A 22,212-nucleotide genomic window follows, 5' to 3' on the forward strand; every position below is an offset into this window, starting at 1 on the left:
TCTTTTTTTTTTCCTCCTGCCACAGGGTCTAAGTCACAGAACTGTCTGTGGAATTCCCTTATTGATGGACTCACAGGGAATGTCAAGGAGAAGCCACAGCCAACGATCGTCCACGATCCCCGGCCACCGGAGGAAATCCTAGCTGATGAGCTGCCACAGCTGGACAGTCCTGAAGCCTTGGTGAAGACATCCTTCAGGTTTGGTGGATTGCAACTCAGTTTGTTCCTTTTTTGTTTGCTTGTGGAGTTATTTCAGTCCTGTTGGTTGTGTAGTCAGCATGGCCAGCAAATTACCTCATTTCTTTACATGAGTAAATTAGAATTGATGAAGAAGTGTTGGAATTAATGCTAGTTGGACTTCTGGCTGGATTTCCTGAATGCTGTGAAGATCATACCAGTAGTTAAGTTGCTGTTGGTATTTAATTGATATCGACATTTAAATACGGAGAGGCAAAGGATTTACTGATGTTGGCAATTTGAATTGGATTACTGAGTTTTTAGCTTCAAAGGAGGATGACGCATGGAGTTAAGTGCATGGTGAAAAAGCACGTGGTAGGAATTAATTCAGCCCTGTGCCTTTAGAGTCTCTTGCTGGGGGAAAATTTCTGGTTGTATGAGATCTTACAGCTGCTGCCTCCTCAAATGAAGCAAGAATTGTTTTTTCCCAGGTGTCTGTTTATTCTGTTCTTGTTCTTTGTTTAATATTTTATCACCCTGCAAAGAACTTTTGAACTTTTTCTGTCTGTATTGTTCTCCATTTTCATCATAGCACTGTCCCTTACTTTTTCACCCATTGATAAAAATCAATGTGGGTATGTTATATAAAGGTGATTTTATTTTTTGTCTTTTAAGAATGGGTCTTTCAAACTCACTTTATTTTTTTAATAAAGGGGAATTTAATAAGGTGCAAGTTTATAGTTCTGAGGAAGGGAAAGTTTCCAAACTAAGGCACCAACAAGAAGTTATCTTCACTCAAGGAAGGCCAATGGGTTTAGCACACCTTTGTCAGCTGGGAAGTCACATGGCTGGCATCTGCTGGTCCCTTGCTCCTGGGCACTGTGGCTTTCAGCCTCTGTCCCTATGGGGGTTCCTCATTTTGCTTCTCTGGGGCTGGCTTTTATCTCTTGGCTTTTCTTGCCTCTCTCTAGGTTCTGTCTTGCTTAACATTTCATGGCAAAGTCTGCTATGTTCCAAACATCTCCAAACATCAGTTTCTTTGTTCTCCATGAGTCTGCATCTCTATCAGTTCTTCTGTGAAGTTTCTGTTGGCTCTGTTTCTGTCGCTTCTGAAACTCACTTTTGAAATACACAGCACTACTGGTATCAGAAATTATGATTTGATCATTTTGCTAGTTGGTCTCCCTCCCTTTTGCTTTAATTCTTTTATATTTTAATTCTTTCACTTTTCTTTCTAATACAGGATTTCTGCACATGGCTAATAGAGCATATAAACCTTTCTGTACCTGGTTCCCCACCCCCTTCTTAAAATACTTGGACAACTCTTGGAGTCCATGAAACATATTTGAAAAATGTGCTCTGATTTACATAAGGTGGTATGTGTAATTGCTCAGTAAAAGCCATTTCACTGTGTGAAGGTTCGTAGTATAGATTGAATTATAGATGAGTTCTGAAAAGGAGTGATGAATAGAAGCACGAATTCTTTATATAAAGTGAATGAGGCTGTGGCAGGACAAAAATTGCCAGCAAATGTTTTTCTTATTCCTAGTAAAGGTTTGGTTATTGTGTTATAAGGTTTCAAGTAAAATAAAACACATTCACAGAGAAGTACACCCTATAAACTTGTGGTTCTTTCTGTAAAGGACTGTGATGAGAGAGGGGATGGTGAATGGCATTCCTTCTTTGTATTCTCACTTTGAGTTTTTGTGGTGGAGTCTTTTTCTTCATATAAAATGGTCTTATTGTGACACCTTCTACCCTAAGGCTCAACATCTTCTTCCATGGACATCTGAAAGTTACTCTTATGAAAAAGAAATCTTTCTTGCTACCCTTACTCCTTTATCAGCGTTCCTTCTCTTCACATTCCCTGTGCCCATTAATAGACAGAATGTGCTGATGGCCACGAACTTTTTTTGATCGACTAGTTGTATCAATCAACAATGTCTCAGTTCTGTAAAGAGACAAAATCATAAGTTTTAAAGATCTGGATTCATTTCTGGTGTCATGTAATGCTTGGTGCAGTAGGAAGGACACTGTAGGTGTAAATATGTCAATCCTCTAGCAATTGAAGATAGCAATCCACTAACATTTGTTATTTATTTATTGTTCTTTTCAATAAAATTGTGTACTACTCCACAACCATCCTCTTTTCCAAAGAAGATATTTGGCAATGTTAGCTGGTAAATACTCTCTAATGCACTTATTCTTAACTGGGATAGTCACAATCAATTGTGATGTTTGTTGTACATAAATTATTACACACAAAGTATTGAAACATGGGGACCTGTTACTTATCAATAAGTAAATTAGGGAAGAGTCAAGGCTACCCTTGTAATAATGTCACTTGTTTTCTAAATGTTACTTGCATTACAGAGAAAGGAATGGTAATGTAATGTTCTTAGAAGTGCATCACTCATGAGCTCTTTCCCAATTACGTGACTCAAGGAATGAAAAAAGCCTGAGAATTGCTGACTTCCATTGTGAGTCTGGGAAGTCTGGGAAGAATGTTGTTATACCCCTGTATTTTTTAAACTTTAGGAGTGCATAAATGACCAGTGCTCTCAGGTCCTAACATAACTTCTTTCATCACTAATGGAAACACTCTTCCCTCTGCTGAGGAAGGGGTGTTGGATTTTTCTCTTTGACTTTGACATCTAGATGCAAGCTCAGAAAAGATGAAGAGGATCATGGTATCCACTTTTGCCTTGGGCTGATCTTCTTGAGGGCTAACTCAGCAAATTTGCTAAGAATGTGAAAGGTAACTTTTTTTTTTTTACATGGGCAGGCACGGGGAATCGAACCTGGGTCCTCTGGCATGGCAGGCAAGCATTCTTGCTGCTGAGCCACCGTGGCCTGCCCTGAAAGGTAGTTTTGTATTTGTTTGTTTTTGATGGATCCTGGCACTCAAGAAATTCATAGATATATATGAATTTAAGGAACAGACAGACTAGGTACTAGCTTCCTGCATTAACCTATTAAAATATTAAAATGTACTATGTGCAGCAAAAGATTACAAGACAAACAAAGAAACAGGAAATGATAGCACATCCAAAGCAACAAGATAAAAATTCAGAAACTATTAGTGAAGAAAATCAGACTTTGGATGCATTGGACTAAGACTTTTAAAAAATGATCTTATGTATGCTCAAGAAGATAAAGGAAAGCATGGAGAATAGACTAAAGATATCAGAAAAATGATGAATGAAAATATGAGAATCGCAGTAAAGAGAGAAATTTAAAAAAGGAACTGAAGAGAAACACTGGAGTTGACCACAATTACTGAAATTAAAAATCACCTAGAGGGTTTTAACAGCAGACTGGACCTGACAGAAGAATCAGTGAACTCAGAGACAAGACAGTTGAAATGAGTCAGGCTGAGGAGCAGAAAAAAATTATGTATAAAAAAAGGTTTAAGAGACTGTGGGACACCATCAAATGTACCAATGTATGCATTCCATTATGGGGATCCCAGAAGGAGAAGAAAGAGAGAAAGGGGCAGAAGGAGTATTCAAATAAATATTGGCAGAAAACATCCCAAACCTAAGCAAAGAAATGCATATACATGTTCAAGAAACTCAGTAAACTCCAAACAGGATAACTAGAAGACAACCATGCCCAGGCACATGGTGGTTAAACTGTCGAATGCCAAGGACAAGGAGAGAGTTCTGAAAGCTGCGAGACAAAAGCAATGTACTGATTTTTCATCAGAAGCCATGAAGGCAAGAAGCCAGTGGGGTGAAATATTTAAAATGCTGAAAGAAGACAATTGCCAACCAAGAATTTTATATTTGGTGAGACTGTCTAAAAAAAATGAGAGGTTGATTAAGACATATCCAGATAAAAAAAGCTTAAGGAGTTTGTCAACTACAAAAGGAGTTTGTAGTTGTAGTTGACAACTCCAACTCCAATGCTAAAGGGAGTTCTTCAAGCATAAAAGGAAACGGTGCTAGATAGTGGATCAAAGAAGCATAAAGAAATAAAAACCTCTGGGAAAGGTAACCATAAAGATAAATATAAATACCAGTCATATTGTATTGTATTTTTTGATTTGCAGCTTTTTTTACTTCTTACAAGTTCTAAAAAATAAATGGATAAAAGTAATGATGTATATTTTTTCAGACATACAATATTTAAAGATATAATTTGTAAGAAGTGCAACAATAGATGGGGAATGTAAGGCTATAGGAACAATTTTGTACATGCTATTGAAGTTATATTAGTATCAAATGAAATGTAATCATTATAGATTAATGCCATCAAATTTAAGCCATATGGTAACCACAAGGAATCAGATATTTATCTGAAAAAATACATACACAATGAAATGACAAAGAGCTTAAAATAGCCCACAGAAAAAAATCAAATAAATATGAAAGAAGATATTGCATTAAAAGAATTGATGGACAAAAGAGGTGTAAGACATGTAAAGACCAAATAGCAAAACAGAAGTCCTGCATTATCAGTGGTAACTGTAAATGTAAATGGATTAAACTCTCCAGTCAAAAGGCAGAGATTGGTAGAATGGATAAAAAAGCATGACACAACTATATGCTCTTACAAGAGACTCAGTTTACATTCAAAGTCATTAGTATGTTGAAAGTGAAAGGATGGATAAAAACATGCCATATAAATATATTATGCAAGTAGTAACAAAAAGAGACCTGTGGTAGCTATACCAATATCAGAAAAATAGATCTTGAGTCAAAAACTTTTATGAGGGGCAAAGAAGGTCAGTATATAATGATAAAAGTGTCAATTCAAAAAGAAGACATCAAAACTATACATCTATACACATCTAAGGGCACAACTCCAAAATATATAAAGCAAATATTGACAGATTTTTGGAGAGAAAAGGTGGTTCTACATTAATGTTAGGAGTCTTCAATACACTGTTTTCAATAATGATTAGAACATCCAGAGAGAAAATCAGTAAGGAAATAGGAGACTAGACAAGCTACATCTAATAGACATGTATAGAACATTCACCAAAGAGCAACCATGTATACAGTTTTCTCTAGAATGCATGGAATATTATCCAGGATAGACCATATGTTAGGTCACAAAACAAATCTCAATAAATTAAAAAAAAAACATTGAAATCATACAGTGTATCATCTATGACCAAAATAGAATGAAGCTAGAAATCAATAATGGAACTAGAAAATTTCACCAATATGTTGAAATTAAAAAATACATTCAGTCAGCCAGTGGGTCAAAGAAGCAATCATAAGGCAATAAGGAAATATCTTGAGGTAAGTGAAAATGAAAATATAACATATGAAAACTTATGAGATGTATCACAGACAGGGTTGCTCTAAATGCTTACATTAATAAGGAAGGAAGATCTTGTGCTTCTTTAAATCTGTTATGTACCCCAGAAAATCCTGTTCTTTAATCCATCCCTATGGGTGCAAACCTATTATAGGTTGAAACTTGCTTAGTTTGTGTCCATGGAGATGTGACCCAGCCCATTTAAGTGGATCTTAATCTCATTGCTGGAGTTCTTTTTTGAGAGGATAAAAGTTAGAGACATTTTAGAGAGCTCGGAGGAGCTAAGAGAGAAACACCCAGAGACATTTTGGAGGGAAGCACCAGCAGGTATCACCCTATCCTTTGGGGCAGAAAACCCTGGATATCAGCAGCCTTTCTTCAGAGTCAATTATCTTCCTCTTGATGCCTTAATTTCAGCATTTTCATGGCCTTAAGCTGTACATTTGTAACCTAAAATAGCTCCTTTGTAAAAGCCAACTCATTTCCGGTATGTTGGATTCTGGCTTTAGGAAACTGAAACAGATCTCATATCCAAGAACTATCCTCAAAGCTGGAGGATTTAGAAATGGAAGAACAAACTAAACACAAAGTGCACAAAGATAAAGAAATAACAAAGATTAGAGTGGAGATAAGTGAAATAGACAATAAAAAACAATAGGGAGAATAAAAGAAACCAAAAGTTGGTTCTTTGAAACAATCAGAAAAATGACAAACCTTTAGCTTGACAGACAAAGAAAAAAAGAGGAAGGGTACAAGTAAAATAAGAATTCGAAGGGGGAACATTACTACTGACTCCACAAAAATAAAATGGATATTATGAACAACTGTATGCCAACAAGTTAGATAACCTAGATGAAGTGGACATATTCCTAAGAACACATAAACTACTTACCAGGACTCAAGAAGAAATAGATGATCTTAATAGACCAATAACAAATAAGGAGAGTGAATCAGTCATCAAAAACCACTCAACAAAGAAAGCCCAGGACAATAGCTTCTCTGGTGAATTTTACCAATCACTCCAAGAATAATTAATGCCAATCCTGCTCAAACTCTTAAAAAACTGAAGAGGAGGGAACACTTCCTAACTCATTCTTTGAGGCTAACATCACCCTTGTTCCAAAGCCATTTAAAGATACCACAAGAAAATAAAATTACAGACCAGTATCTCTTATGAATATAAGAAAAAAAATCCTCAACAAAATACTAGCAAAATAAATGAAAAGCATATTAAAAGAATTATACACTGTGAACATCCCAAGTATGTAAGGGTAGTTTAAAATGAGAAAATCTATTAATGTAATACACTACATTAACAGAACAAAGGAACAAAATACTCAGTCATTTCAACTGATGCAGAAAAGGCATTTACAACATGTTTCCTGATTTAAAAACACCCAGAAAACTAGGAATAGAAGGAAATTTCCTCACTGTGTTAATGGCATATTTTAAAAATCCACAACTAACATATTCGATAGTGAAAGACTGAAAGCTCTCCCTCTGGTAAGGAATAAAATAAGGATTAAACCCTGTCACCACTTTTATTCAATATTGTACTAGAAATTGTAGCCAGAGCAATTTGTCAAGAAAAAGAAATAAAAGACATCTGAATTGGAAAGGAAGTAGCAAAACTTTCCCTGACTGTAGATGACATGATCCTATATACAAAAAATCTTGAAAAATCTACAACAAAGCTCCTAGAGTAATGAATTCAGCAAAGTGATGGGGTACAAGATTAGTAAACAAAATTCAGTGTTTTTTCTGTTTATTAGTAATGAGCAATCTGAAGAGGAAACCAAGAAAAAATCCCCCATTTACAATAGCAGCTAAAAGAATCAAATATCTAGGAGGAAATCTAACAGAAGATGTTAAGAACTTGTACAAAGAAAATTGCAAAACATTGCTAAAATAAGTCAAAGAAGATCTAAATGAATGGAAGGACATTTCATGTTCATGGATTGGAAGACCTAAATATTGATATGATGTCAGTTCTACCCAAAGTGATATACAAATTCAATGCAACTTCAATAAAAATTCCAACAGTTTTTTCTTTTTACAGAAATAGAAAAGTCAGTTCTCAAATTCATATGGAAGGATGAGGTGCCCCAAATTGCCAAAACCATCTTGAAAAAGAATGAAGTTAGAAGACTCACACTTTCCTATTTTAAACCTTATTATAAAAGTATAGTAATCAGAATAGCATGGCACTAGCACAGGGACAGACATATAGACCAATGGAATAAAATTGAGAGTTCAGAAATAAACCCTCTATGGCCAAATTAGTCTCTTCAACAAATGGTACTGGGAAAACTGGATATCCATATGCAAAAGAATGAAGGTGACTTCTACCTCACATCGTATTCAAAAATTAACTCAAAATGGATTAGTGGCCTAAATTTAAGAACCAAAATTACAAAACTTGTAAAATAAAACAGGAAAGCTTCTTTAGAACCTTGGGTTAGGCAATGGTTTCTTAGACTTTATACCAAAGGCATGAGCAACAAAGGAAAAAATATGTGTGAGATGTCATCAAAATCAAAAAACTTTTGTGCATTGAAGGACCTCATCATGAAAGTAAGAAGGCAACCTAAGAACAGGGGAAAATATTTGGAAACCACATATGCAGTAAAGTTTTAATATTCAGAATATATAAAGAAATCGTATCCCTCAAAACAAAAAGATAAACAACTCAATTAAAAAATTTGCATTTCTCCAAAGAAATTATTTGAATATCTAATAAGCACATGAAAAGATGCTCAACATCATTAGTCATTAGAGAAATGCAAATCAAAAGCACAATAAGATACCTTTTTATACCCACTGAATGGCTAGTAGTAAAACAAGGGAAAATAAGAAGTGTTGGAAACAATATGGAAAAATCGGAACACTCATTCATTGTTGAAGAAAATACAAAAAGTTGTGGCTAATGTGGAAAATATGGCAGTTTCTTTGAAGGTTAAATATGGAGTTACCATATGACCCTGTAAATACCCACTGCTAGGTATTTACTCCACAAATTGAATGCAGGGACTTAGATGTTTTCACCCTGATGTCCATAGCAGCGTTATTCACAATTGTCAAAAAATGGAAGCAACCCAAAATGTCCATTTGCGGATGAATGGATAAACAGAATGTGGTATATGCATACAGCGGAATATTTTTCTGCTGTAAAAAAAGGATAAAGTTCTGATGTATGTGACAAAACAGATAAAACTGGAAAACAGTATGTTGACTAAAATAAGCTAGTCATAAAATGCTAAATATGTACGGTCTCACTAATATGAAATAAGGAGAATAAGCAACTCATATAGTCAGGTATTAGAATATAAGTCACCAGGGGCCAGGGTAAGGTTAGGGAATGGGGAATTCATGCTTAATTGGTGCAGGTTTCTGGTTGGGGTGGTGGAAAATTTTTGGTAATAGATGATGGTGATGGAAGCACAGTATTGTGTCATTAATACCACTTAATTATGTTTTTGAATGTGGTTAAAAGGGGGAAACTTGAGGTTGTATATTTGTTACTAGATTAAAGATTTTAAAAAAATCGTAGAATTGTACAACACGAAGAGTAAACAGTAATGCAAACTATGGGCTAGAGTTAATATCATAATTATGATAACATTCTTTCATCAGTTTTAACACAGGTATCACACTAATACAAGTCCTAGTAATGAGAAAACTGTGTGTGGGAGTGGGAGTATATGAGAACTCTGTTCTTCTGCATGATTTTTCTGTAAACCTACAACTTCTCTGAAAACAAACAAAAAAATTACTAGGTTCATGCCTGGTTTAGGTGGGGCCCAAGGTTTTGCTCTTCTACCACGTTTCACGTCACGCAGTTGCTACTGGTCCAGGTACCACACTTTGAGTACCTTTGGACTAGATGATACTTATATCCCTTTGAATTCTAAAATACTTTTCTTTGTTAAATTAAGCAAGTCACTTACCAAATTTGGCCTTAGTTTCCTTTTCTTTGAAATGGGGATGAAGACATCCACTTCTCAGGGTTGTCGGGAGGGTTTAAAGGAATAAAGGACACAGAAAAGAACGAACACGGTGTCCGGTACTTGGAGTGTGCTCTCATATTTCTGCACAGTATTCACTAGAAACCTCAACTGCATGCTCTTAAGCAATACATAGTCACAGTACATAGGATCAAACTTGCATTTTTTGTGGTTGCTGGTGCAGACCTCACGGGCCCTGAAGCACACTGAGACTCTGGCATGAAGAGCTGCTTACAGAACCTGACACTTTGAAAGGAAGAAAGTGGGAACAATAAACAAAATTGCTTAGTGATTGAGAGCAGGCAGTCCTGGGAACTTCATCCCGGGCATGTGTTTTCCTCATATCCTGTCACTTTGGTCGTGTCACTCTGCCCACACTTTTCTTAAAAAAAAGAAGAGAGAATAAACTGGACTGGGGGTTTAAGAAAGAAAAGAGAGAAGTCTAGCCAGGCAGATTAGTAACAGTAGTCTCAGTACCTGCTACTAGAGGACATTTGAGAACAGGAAATTGCTGCTGAGAGCCTTTATTCCCTTCAGCCTCTGTGCACATTTGCAGAGGGCGACCTGGCCCAAATTGCAGCAAAAGTCAAGGAAACCAGTGTTTCTTGAGCATCTGCTGTGTGCCAGACCCTGTACATTTGTTTGTTCATTTAACCCCCCAAAATGTGTGAGGTGATTATTATTATCATAGTAGTTGTGAAGGTCGAGTGAGACTCAGAGAGATCAAACAGCTTGTCCAAAGCTACCCAACAGGTAGTGGAGCTGGAAATTTCAACCTAATCCAGCTGTCTATAAAGCCATCTTCACCATTTTCTACAACCCCTGGGTCACCTTGGATTTTATGTTTCTGGGTTTGTGTGCTTTGGTTATGACTTGATGCTTCTCCTATTAGACTCATCCTATTCTATTGTACTAATGTCTTTTTTTCTGATCCAGCCTTAATGTTTTTAATTCACCCCTTTTGGGTAGGAGACCTGTAAGGCAATGCTTCTCTGAGTTTAAATCCAAACAAGTTCCTGGGTGATACTGACAAATGCAGATCCTGATTCTGTAGGTCTGGGGTGCAGCCTGCAATTCTGCACTTCTAACAAGCTCCCAGCTGATGTGATAGTTTGAAGGCCATACTTGAATAGTAAGCCATGTGCTTTGGAATCCCAGAGGTATGAGTTTGCAAAAACTCTTTTAAATTATGTGTTTTGAGTCATCGTTTTGATTCTCAATTTCCTCATTTTACAAATGGAAACAAGAGAATAACGTAGGCCTTGGATGCTATTGCTAGGATTATGTGAGCTAATGAATATGATAGCCCCTAGTTCCTTCTCTCTATGTTTTTAAAACCCCGTCTTCAGTGGCTGGGCTGTGCAGTGAGCCCCAGGCTGGGAAGATGAGTCTGATGGATGCTTTATGAGCAAGACTGGCCACTGGCCTGACTTTCCTGGGCAGTAGTGGGAATTCTGAGACCGCTCCAGTGTGTTGGTCATCTTGACTACTTATCTTGAATAGGGTGACTTGCAACATAGGTTGAATTTCCAGCTTTTGATTTTGTATTTGGGAGAATAGCGTGCTTACTCCCTAGAGAAACACTGAGAACTTGAATGAGTTTCTTTTCCCACTCAGAACTGACTTATTTCGGTTTTTGCAAAGGCTTTCCAGAGTCTATACATAGCTTACTAAGAACGCATTCCAGAGAGCAGAAAACCACAATAAGCCAATACCCTCTGCCACGGATGAGATTAAGGCTTTGTCAGATTCCATTTCATGGATTGTGTTTTCCATGCAGAAGTAAATCACTGAACTCATCCACATTTTGGCTTTTGGCAGTCATTTTTCCAACGGGGCTGCTGCCAGGAAGCCAGTATCTGATGTGATTACTTTCAGGAAATGTGCAATCTGGCTTATGATATGGCATGGTGTGTGGTGGTGTCCCCTGCTGTTTCAAACCCCTCCCCAGGATGAGTCATGGGTTAAAATTCCAATTACCTCATGGGAAGTCTGCTCACGTATCTTTCTCTACAACCCTGAGTTGGGTACCCACTCTGAAATTTGGGAGATACTTTACTCCCCTGACTTAGAGCTGCTTTCCTGCCTGGAGCTGATTTTGCCTCACCTGGTCTTCCACATCCAAATCAGTAGTGTCTTCCTCAAGTTCTGAGTATTTTTAAAGCTTTGAGGACAAGCTCTTGTTTGTTTACATAGAAATAATAGCTTCCTATCAGGGGAATATTTAAGTCTCTTTTCGTAAGTTGTTATATACAGATTTTTAAGTACGGGAAATTGACTAAAGATATATGATGCAGACACCATTCCTATTCCTTTCCTGGTCCTTCCTCTGGTATTTTGGGAAAGAGGGAGTTTGTCTCATGATGATCATGAGAACACATCTCTCATATCTCTGACAGCTGCTGTGGTACTGGCCTGGAAATCCTGGGCCAGTCTATTTTTGATTTTATATTTTATGCTTCATCTTCTCCATGGGCTCCAGTGGTGAGGTGAACATGAGGCAGCCCACAATTTTCTTTAGTATATTATACTTTTATTGCCTGCAACAGACTTTGCTGAAACATTGGTAGTAATTAAATTGTAATACAAGGAGGGAGAATTATAAATCATACATGAAATATGATTGATTTTATTGTTCAAAGGAAATGCCCCCACATGCAAGGGTTTGCTTATGGATACACATTGGTTCATAGCCAGTAGACATGTCTCAAGACCTAATTTCTCCTGGAGAGGACTTCCTTCTCTAAACCAGAACATGTTCTCACTGGACTGTTGGGAAATCCAGGCTTCCATCCACTGGATGGAACTCATCTGAGACACCCTCAATCCTTCATTATATACCTAGATCACAACAACTCATAGCAGTCTGTTTTGCAAAGTGTAAGTTATTCATCCTAGCTCTACAGGACTGATCTTGGAGCTGCCTTCCTGTCAGGAGGGGAGTGGGGGTGGTGGGAAACTCCCCCAGAGCCTTCATCTCAATTTCCTTGCCTGTGTGATGTATGGGTAAACTTTCTTGACTTTTATAGGATCTTCTGCCCTAGGCCACACAGAGACCAGAAGTGTGCAGGGAGTTCCTAATGTTCTTTCTACCTGAGGGGAGGGGGCATGAAAACTCCTGATCTGCCTGGGCCCAATAGCCCACAGTGGTCAGGAGGAAGGGGTGGTGAATGCATCTCTTCTCTCCAGCCACATAAGCAATAACTTCATTGTGTACAACCGTCAGACTCACAATTAAGAGCTTTTCAATAGAGTGCTTAATATATGAAGATGACACTTAAGCTATGGGGATGGGGAACAGCAGAGTCCTGGAAATCACAGGTGTAGCTGAGACTCTGTGCTTGCTCTTAGGTCCCTCCGTGTCTTTGTTGGTGGCCTCCTTCCCTTGTGCTCCCTGAACACTTCCCTGTTCCCCCATCACAGCTCTTCCCACACTGTCTCCTCTGTATTTCCTGTTTGACACTTATCTTTTTGGAGACAGGAACCTGTCTGCCTGGCAGATGCTCAGGGTTATTGATTGATTGAATGCATTGGCTCTGCTTTTGAAGCCAAGACACTTTTCTCTGCTTTAAAACTCATCAGCCTAATTCAGGAAAAGTAGCACAAATCTAGGAATTGGGAGTATAAATTCAGTACATTCCAAACATAACAAAAATTCCTGGTTGGGAGAGAGGGTGACAGCAGAAATATTATTGGGAATTCCCTGAAGTCTCTTATAAAGGAATAGTGTAGGTAGTGTATACAGAAGTCAGCTTTCCAGGGGCACCGTCAGATTTCTTTCTTTGCTACAGTTTTTGACTTGACTTAATGGAGGATGGAGGGCCTAACATGTCAATCAATAGGAAATGCACTTCATAGACTGATACCATAATATGAGAAATACCTCTGTAACAAGGTCACATTTTTCTCACAGTACCCCTAAGATATGCAGAAAAAATATAGCATCCTTATTCTTTTTTACTGAGTTGATTGTCCTTGAAAGTCTTCACTTTATTGGGTATTAGCAGGGAACACTGTACATTTAAGTCCAGTATCAATCTGAAGGCACCATTGGGACAGTGCTATTTTGGTTAATGATTTAGTTTCTTTAAATAGAATGCTCACTCTTTTGATGTGTCCTCTTTACCTGGGCACCTCGCCAAAATAGTATCTGGGTTGTCGTGGTTCCTGTGGTGGGTCGTGTGGCAGCTGGAGGGAAGAGGGCCTCTGGCTGCAGGTGTGGTCTGCCCTGGGCTTGCTCAGCTTGGGAACCCTCCTTGACTCCCTCAGCCCCACATCTCTCCCTCAGGCAGTGCTTTGGACCCCACCTAGGTACGGTTGTAATTCTCTTATGGTTCTGTGTCAGATGGTCCAGCCTTCATCCCTTGGCTACGTTGTTCCTGTGTGACCTTACGGGTAATTCCCCAGTCCTTAATCCCTGCTAATTTCTGAGGTTTGTGTTTAGGAGCTGTCCAAACCACACAGAACGTAAAGATCAGCTTGGGAAAGCGAAACCCCGCCCTCCCTTTGCCTGCCTCTATTTGGCATTGAGTTTATTTTGCTGTGTGCACCCTCATTGTGTTGGTAGATAGATGTCCCTTTAGCGAGCGAGGAGTCCTCCTCCTCCCTGCCTCATCTGCCCTGGTTTTCCTTTTCCCTAAGATTACCCAGTCCGGAAAGGTTGAACATGAGTCTTTCCACTTTTCCTACATTCTATCTTCTTCTTTCCCAACACTAGGCCTTGGGCTAAGCCTTAATGATGGATGAAGTCAAGAGGCACATAGGCCTACTGATGTGGGACCCTACTATGGGAAATATTTCAAAATCATGTTACTTCTTACAGACTTTCAGTGATGAATGGCTTTAGTTCCTTTGTTTATGTGCAGTAAAACTAACATACTCTCAGTAAAAACAAAATGAAACTCCATGAAATTGCTCCTTGTGATAATGAAATTTTGGATTTTCTTGGTTGGTAATTGGTCTCTGTCCTGTGCAGAACGGCTCCAACATCATGTTATTAATCTCACAATAATGTGAGTTTGCCTTTAACTCTGTTCAAATCTTTGTTCCTGTTTACAATATTAGGGCAGGGTTTTTACTCTTGTTAGTGGGAAAAGAGTGGTTTCCTACTTCGTAGTATCTTTCTAATAACAAATGCCTTTCCCATTCAAGTGCTTCGTGAGCACCCGCAGTCCCATCTTGTCTGGGCACTGGGGCCACTGGGGTGACCTGGACCTGCCCATGCCCTGCTCCCCCCAGACCTCAACTAGATCGATGAATGTGTTGAATGGCACTTGGTATAACCATCAGCAGAACACCCTCGGTCCAGGTGGACCTAAAAGAGAAACAAAAGGACCAGTGTGGATAGGGCTAGGAGGCAGAAAAACATGGCATGGGTCGAAGGAACTGGCATGGGTCAAAGGAACTGTCTGATACGTGAAGGGGAGGCAGGACTGGAAAGGCAGTTTGGGTTGGGACCAGATAGAGTGGAGCCTTGTTTGCTACTGAGAAGACGTTTGAATTTTATTCTGTAGGCAGAAGAGGGCTCCTGGACATTTTGGGAGATGCAGAAAGGAGACTTCTTTCTTTTTTCACCAAGTTACAGAATTAGGAATTATGTTTCCATGCTTCAGCCCCTTATACTTGTGGCATCAAAAGGAACACTTCCTGGAGTGTAGCAGAGATGGAATAATGGAATCAGAGAACAAACAGCACTGGGGACTGGGTGTTCTGAAGTGCCTGGAGCAATTGTATGGACAATTTTGTGAAGAAACTTGTGAAAATATGTTTTCCTCCATGGACTGGAGCAGAGACAATTATTTGTATTACTTCAAAATGCATTATAGCTAATGATTGTTGAATAGACAGCCCCATAACTGTAAACTAGCTGTTCCCCATTTATTGATTAGTTTTAAGTGCAGCCAGGACTGAATTTGCTGGGATGAATTCCCTCCAGTATCCTGGAAGTCAGCTTTGTAGAGGGAGGGTTCTTATTTGCGCAAGAGCTGCAGGCATACTTGTCCTCATTTGGAAGAGGTGATTAGTCTGGCTCAGGTGATGGGGCTCAAGTATGTGAAAGCAGACATACTGCAAACTGCCCAAGGGTATGACTCAAATACCCTCTGCAAAGTCAGAAACAGGAAGATGTGAATCAAATAGCAAACTTGGATTAGACATCCAAAGTTGTACATGTTGATCTGTTCATCATTTTCATTCTTTGAAAATGCTCCAGATTTAGAATAAGAAAAGTGTGTGTGGAGGGGGATTGAATTTTACTTATTTAACTGTATGTTTATCCATAATTATTCTGTCCTTGACTATGTCTGCCCCTTTTTGGGTTGTGCTTCCTTGGTCATTAAGTTTCCAAGCGTAGCACTGAACCAGACTAGAGTGTCTATCTGCTAGCCAGCTTGTAATTGTCTGTATTTAAGAAATGCCTTTGCATTTGTTTTTTAAAAAATCTCTTTTGACAAATTCTAAACTTCTAGAAAAGTTGCAAAACTAGTAAAAGCCACATCACTCTATCATCTACCCAGAACCATTGTTTACCGTTTTGCAACATTTGTCATCTACCATTTATCTCTGTTTCTCTCTCTCTCTCTCTCTCATCTATCTGGTCATCAATCATCTGTCTGCCTACTTATCATCTATAGGTTTTTTTTTAATGAATCTTTTGACCCTAAGTTGTAGACATTATAACCTTTCACCTTCAGCTTGTTTCTCTAAAGAGTAAGGCCATTTTCTTACATGGCCACAGTACAATTACCAAATGCAGGAAACGTAACGTTGATATGATACTATTATCTAATATATCACCCATATTCAAATTTCACCAAATGTCCCAATAATGGCTTTTATAGCAGTCATTTTTCTGATGCGGAATCTTAGATTTAGTGGTCATATCTCTTTAGTCTTCTTCAAGCTGACACAGTTGTTCAACCTTTGTCTTTCATGACATTGACATTTTGAAGCAAACAGGCCATGTGCTTAGTTTTGTAAAATGTTCCTCAACTTGTGATTGTCTGACTGCTTCCTTGTGATTAGATTTAGGTTTTTCATTTTTGACAGGAATATTGCATGAGTGATGTGCCTTCCTCAGTGCAACAGTGAGGAAGAGATTTATCACTGTGCCATTTTTGGTGATGTAACTTTGATCATTTGGTTAAGGTTGTTTCCCTCAATGTGTCTACTGTAAAGGAACCTTCCTCCCCTTTGTAAGTAATGAGCAATGTGTGGGGGGATACTTCGAGTCTGGGGAAATAAACTTTTTCCTAATACCCTTTAATGTAATAGTTTTAGCATCACTTGATAACTCTTGTCTAAATTGATGGCCATTTTTCTATCTATCATTTCTTCTCTGTCTAATAGATGCTGTTTGATTGCAAAGAAGGGCTTTCCCCTTACTTCTGTCTTTCCCTCTCTTTGTGCTTCCCTTTGTTCCTTTCTACATTTTAATGTCAGTGTGGACTACTGGATCTTTCTTTTATTCAGTGTTCTATAAGCCATTGCATCTTTGTCCTATCTGGATCTTAGGAGATTGTGAGAAACAGCCACAAAGGCCAGGCAGAGGTGTGTTAGGGGCAATCTGTCAGTCTAAAATGCATCAAGCCTATAGGATGGAAATAGTCTTATACTTGGAAGATGAAGAAGTACATTAGCAAATCCAGGGTCTGATCTTCCTGCACTGCTGGTGGTGTGAATGGGAGACAAGCCTGGACAGTAGGGGCTCTTTGGGAGGAGGGTCTGCTAATTTGATAGAAAACACCATCTTTTGCCTGGACATGTTGGTACCACTGGAATTATGGAAAATTACAGAGTGGAGAGTCAAATGGAATGGGTTGGAGGGAAAACATGACTTAGCCAGAGAAAGGTGTTTGAATGGGTCCTCTTAACTTTCAGCTGGGTCAGCAAGTCATTTCTTGTTGGCCTCTTTCTGCCCATTTAGTGCTGCTCACTACTGCTGACTGTACCTTATGTCTCTGCTATGAAGAGTCACCTGTATCTTAACCATTCCAGGTATAGTGAGAAACACCTGAGCTCTGGTTTTAATCCCAGCTCCACTCCTTGCCTGCTGTGGAACCTAGAGCACGCGGTTTAACCTGAGCCTCAGTTTCTCCATCTGTTTAATGAGATTTGATATCCCTTTTCTCATGAGAGACCTCTGAGGGGTTAAAGAGGTCATGTACGTGGAGTGGTGAGCAGAGTGCCTGGCATTGTCTGGTGCTTTATAAATACTAGATATTCAGCACCAGCATCTGCTTATTGCTCTTGAAAGATGTACGGTTCATTCCAGACTCTGTGTTATGTGAAGAAAGTAACTTTATCCAAGTTAAACAGCCATGTTCACAAGTCCCTCAGCACTGAACAGCTGCTCCAATACCTGAGAACTTTGAGGTGTTTTCTGTTTCTCTTTTTCTTGTTTCTAGCCTTTACCTTGTAACCCTTGTCTAGTTATGTCACATACAATGATAATGCTAACCCTACTAAAAGTTATGTGTCAATCACTCTACTATGTGCTTTACGTGTTGTTATTTAATCCTCATATAATCCTATGACATAGGTATTTTCTACAGTTTTTACAGATGGAGAAACAGAGCCATAAAGAGGCTGAATAACTTATCCAAGGTCATGCTAGCAATTGATAGATCTGGAGTTCATAGCCAGTCTGGCTCCAGAACCCACATTTAACCCTTAGGCAACACTGTCTCTCTGGTCTAGCAGCCAGGTGGTGAGTCTGCGTCCTCTAGGTTTGTAGCTGGTGCTGGTGTAGACCTACTTTCCAGTTAGGGTTCCTGCCTCCTGCCTGCCTCCCTGTCCTCCTGTTCCAATGCTGGGTGCTGACATCAGCCTACTCGCTTCATTTCCTGTCCATTTCCCCTCTCCTGCCCACTCTCCTGGTTTGGACCTCCCACTGTAGTACTGACTGACCTGCTACTTTTGAACTTTACTTCTTGCCTGCCCATTCCTCTTGCTGCAAATTGTTCAGCCTGGGAATGCATCATTAGCTGCTGAGTTGAAGGACTAGAAGGCCCTTCTTAAAAGCCACTGCCCTCCTGGCTGTGAGCTCAGGCCTCTCCTCTGAGCTCATCACCAGCATCACCTGTGGTCCCACCAGAACCCTTTCTCTTTTGTGGCTGTGAACCATAGTGGTGCATGCTGTGCAGTATGTATAGTAGCACAGTGGAGGAAAATGGTTTAAAACTGGGGCTTGGGATCACACAAAGCTGTTTCAGTCCCCACTCTGTCACTTACCATCTTGGGTAAGCTACTTATCTTCTCTTGGCCTCAGCTTCTCTTCTGCAAAATGGATATTGTAATTATGGGAGGATAGAATGAGAAAATGTATGTAAAACACTTGGCATAAAAACTCCTGAAATCTAAGTTCTGTAGTATCATTAACTATATTGTGTCAGTGTCAATTTCCTCATTTTAGTAACAAGTAATAGTTGTATAAGATCTTACCACTGGGGGAAGCTGGGTGATGGGCATATGAGACATGTCTGTACAATTTTTGCAATTCTTGTGACTAAGTCTATAATTATTTCAAACAGGTATTTTTTTTAATATTTAGCATAGTACTGTTCTCTATTAGTGGAATCTTTTACATTAAAAAATCATCAGGAGTTGTGCTATTTGGCTCAAGCTCAGCTTTTTTAGAGAAGTGTATGTACGTGTGTGTAAAACATTCAACTAAGAGAAATTAGATCATGCGCATTCTAAAATTATTTCTCTTTTTCTAATACATTAAAAAATATCAACAGTGTCACTGGTAACCACCAGTGAATTTTCCCCTTGATGTAATTTCATTTTTCCCCATTGAAAACCTTGCTTTTATTATACCTTATGGTTTTTATCCTCTTCAGATTTATTTCTAAGTTGTTCTTAACCCAGACTGTATAATATATTAAGGAGCTTGTCCCACATTAGTTGGATTAAACCAGCATCTCTGGACAGCCATATGTTTTATAAGTTTGCTTGGTGAGTCTGACTGGCAGCTGGGGTCGAAAACCACTGCTCTGATTGCGCCTCGGCCCCCTCTTTGGTCTTCTTGTCTTTTCCTTCCTCCTGCGCTCACCTTGTCTTGGCATGTGGCATTCCACAGAACACCTTCCTTGACCACAGTCTCCAGATATGGCTTTTCCTTTCTTCTCCTCGGAGGGCATGGTATTTATCTGGAACGAGTGTTCAGAGCTTTGGAATGATCACAGAGTGAGCTCCCCCACTCCCTGAGATGCCATATGTCCATGCCATTTTAGATAACTGAAATGTCACCAAATGCCCCTTTTGTTGTTTCTCTGCAAAAGCCAATTCAACAAAATGCAGGCAGATCAGTGCGTGTGTGTGTTTGGGGGAAGGTGCTTTGTGGAAGCTTTCAAAAGCCTGCGAGGCACTTACTATTTTTACTTATTATTCCAACGACTGGCATGTTTTCACTACCCTCTGGATAGACTGCCTTGGTTTCTAGTTACCAGTTCTTTCTTCATCTTTTTCAAAGTGAAATTTTGTCATAAAAATAATAACTTAACCTGTAGAAAGTTTGAGAAATGGTAAAAGAAAAAAATTTCAAATATCATCCCTGATATCACTTTGGCATCTTTTCCAAAGTCTTCATATCTATGCCTTATTTGTATAGTTCTAATTATAGTGTAGAAATAATTTTGCGTCCTGATTTTTTTCTTCGAACATCTTTATTGTAAGCATTTTTTTCCATGTGACCACACTTTTTGTCTCTGTGTGTGTGTGTGTGTGCATGTCTCTATGAGAGTTTATTAGCTCACATCGCTATTGTTGGGCATTTAGGATGTTCCCAGTTTTTCACTATTTAAAGGAATGTCATGATAAAATCTCATGCATCTACACATTCCCATATTTTAAATTGTATCCTAACAAGAGATAAGTAGCAGTGAAAACACTGGGTCAAAGAGCATCTTAACACAATAAATCACATTATAAAAGAGGTTCTAAGTAGCCCCTTTCGACGGGGCTTCTCCCATGAACTCCATGAGCATTGGACACCTTTGGCTCTGTGGCACAGCTCATTCCTCACAGATTTGGATTGCTTATGATTATTTTTCTTCTCAAGGTAGCCAGGGCTTTCATTAATGCCATATAATGCCTGAGGTTTCTGCGTCATCTGCTGACATACCGCTCACAGGAGTAATATAGTTACCTTTTGTTCAGTTCCTGGTGGGATAACTCCATACTAGCAAAGTAAAATTCAGAAAAATTAACTGACTTGCCTAAGGGCACACAGTAGTGAAACAGCAGAGTCAGGAGTTAAACTTGCATTATTTTGATCTGAAAGGCTTTGTGCTTTGTGTTCCATTCTACCTTCTGTTTGAAAACAGGAGCACAGAGAATGGAATCGTAAATTATTCCTACGATGAGAAGTTGGGGCCAAAGGAGAGGAGAAAATGTGTGTGTAGGCAAGACATCATGGAAGTTCTTGCCCTCAAAGAACTTAGAGTTTATGGAAGAAATAAAGAGGTAAATAAAAAATTGCTGTATGGTAAAATACTGTTTGTTTATATTTATTAAAATATTAATTATTTTATATAAAAATTCTAAAATATTTATAAAATAAATGCTATCATAGCAAGATGCAGAGAAGTCTTTATTAAGATATAATTGACATAGAATAAGCTGCATGTATTTTAATGGATAAGTTTGATATTTGCATACACCTGAGAAACTATCATCACAAGCAAGATAATGAATATAACCATCACCCTACAAAGTTTCCTCATGACCTTTATAATTGCTCCTTCCAGCCCTTCCATACTTCCCTGCTCTATCTGATCTGCTTTCTGTCACTATACATTTTACAGATTAGTTTGCATTATCTGGAGTTTCATATAAGTGGAATCATACAGTATATACTCTGTTTAAAATTCTGGCTTTTTTCATTTAGTATAATTATTTTAAGAGTCATTCATGTTGTTGAATGTATCAATACATCATTCCTTTTTATTGTTGTGTAGTATTTTATGATGTGGGTACATGATGATTTGTTTTTCTGTTCAACTCTTGATTGAAATTTGGGTTGTTTTCAGTTCTGGCTGTTACGAATAAAGCTGCTATGAACACTTATGTTTATGACACATGGTATCATTTCTCTTGGTTAGCATCTAGAAAGGTAATGGCTGGGTCCTCTGGAGGTGGCATAAGCTTTGCTGTCATTTTTTATTTGTTATTTTGAATATGTCTTTTCTCTGGTTGCTTTTAAGATTTTCTCTTTACTGCTGGTTTTAAGCAGTATGATTAAGATGTGCATTGGTGGCATTTTGTTTATGTTTCTTGTATGTATGGTTTGTTGAGATTCTTATATGTGTAAGTTTGTAGATTTGGTGAAATTGGGAAAATTTTGGTCATTATCTCTTCAAATGTTTTTTTCTCCTTCAGGGACGCCAAATACATTATTATTAGGCTACTTGAATATTTCCCAGAGTTCACTGATGTTTTGTTCAATTTTTTTTCATTATTTTTCTCTTGGGTTTCATTTTGGTTAGTTTTTATTGATATGTCTTCAAATTTGCTAACATTTTCTCTGCAATATCTAATCTGTCTTTAATACCATTCAGTATATTTCAAATCTCAGACATTAGTTTTCATCTCTAAATGTTCAATTTTGGCCTTTTTCCCTATGTCTCTATTAAAATGTTCAATCGTTCTTTGAGCTCTTGAACATATGAATATAGTTATAATAACTGTTTTAATATCATCTACTAATTCTATTGTCCTTTTAATTTTTGGATTAGTTTTTATTTAATGATTTTCCTCCT

General features: G+C 38.4%; 1 protein-coding gene across 8 annotated transcripts in view; it reads left to right on the forward strand.

Annotated features, from left to right (window-relative positions):
* Positions 1 to 22,212, forward strand: part of PDE1C (phosphodiesterase 1C) — a 708,660-nt gene that overhangs the window by 270,863 nt on the left and 415,585 nt on the right. For all 8 annotated transcript variants that reach the window (XM_077120317.1, XM_077120326.1, XM_077120282.1 and 5 more), the window contains one exon: positions 26 to 197. In XM_077120317.1, coding sequence (XP_076976432.1) covers positions 26 to 197 — 172 coding nt within the window. The remainder of the gene's footprint in view (positions 1 to 25; positions 198 to 22,212) is intronic.

Source organism: Tamandua tetradactyla, chromosome 1 (genome assembly GCF_023851605.1).
Source record: "Tamandua tetradactyla isolate mTamTet1 chromosome 1, mTamTet1.pri, whole genome shotgun sequence".
Taxonomy (NCBI): Eukaryota; Metazoa; Chordata; class Mammalia; order Pilosa; family Myrmecophagidae; genus Tamandua; species Tamandua tetradactyla.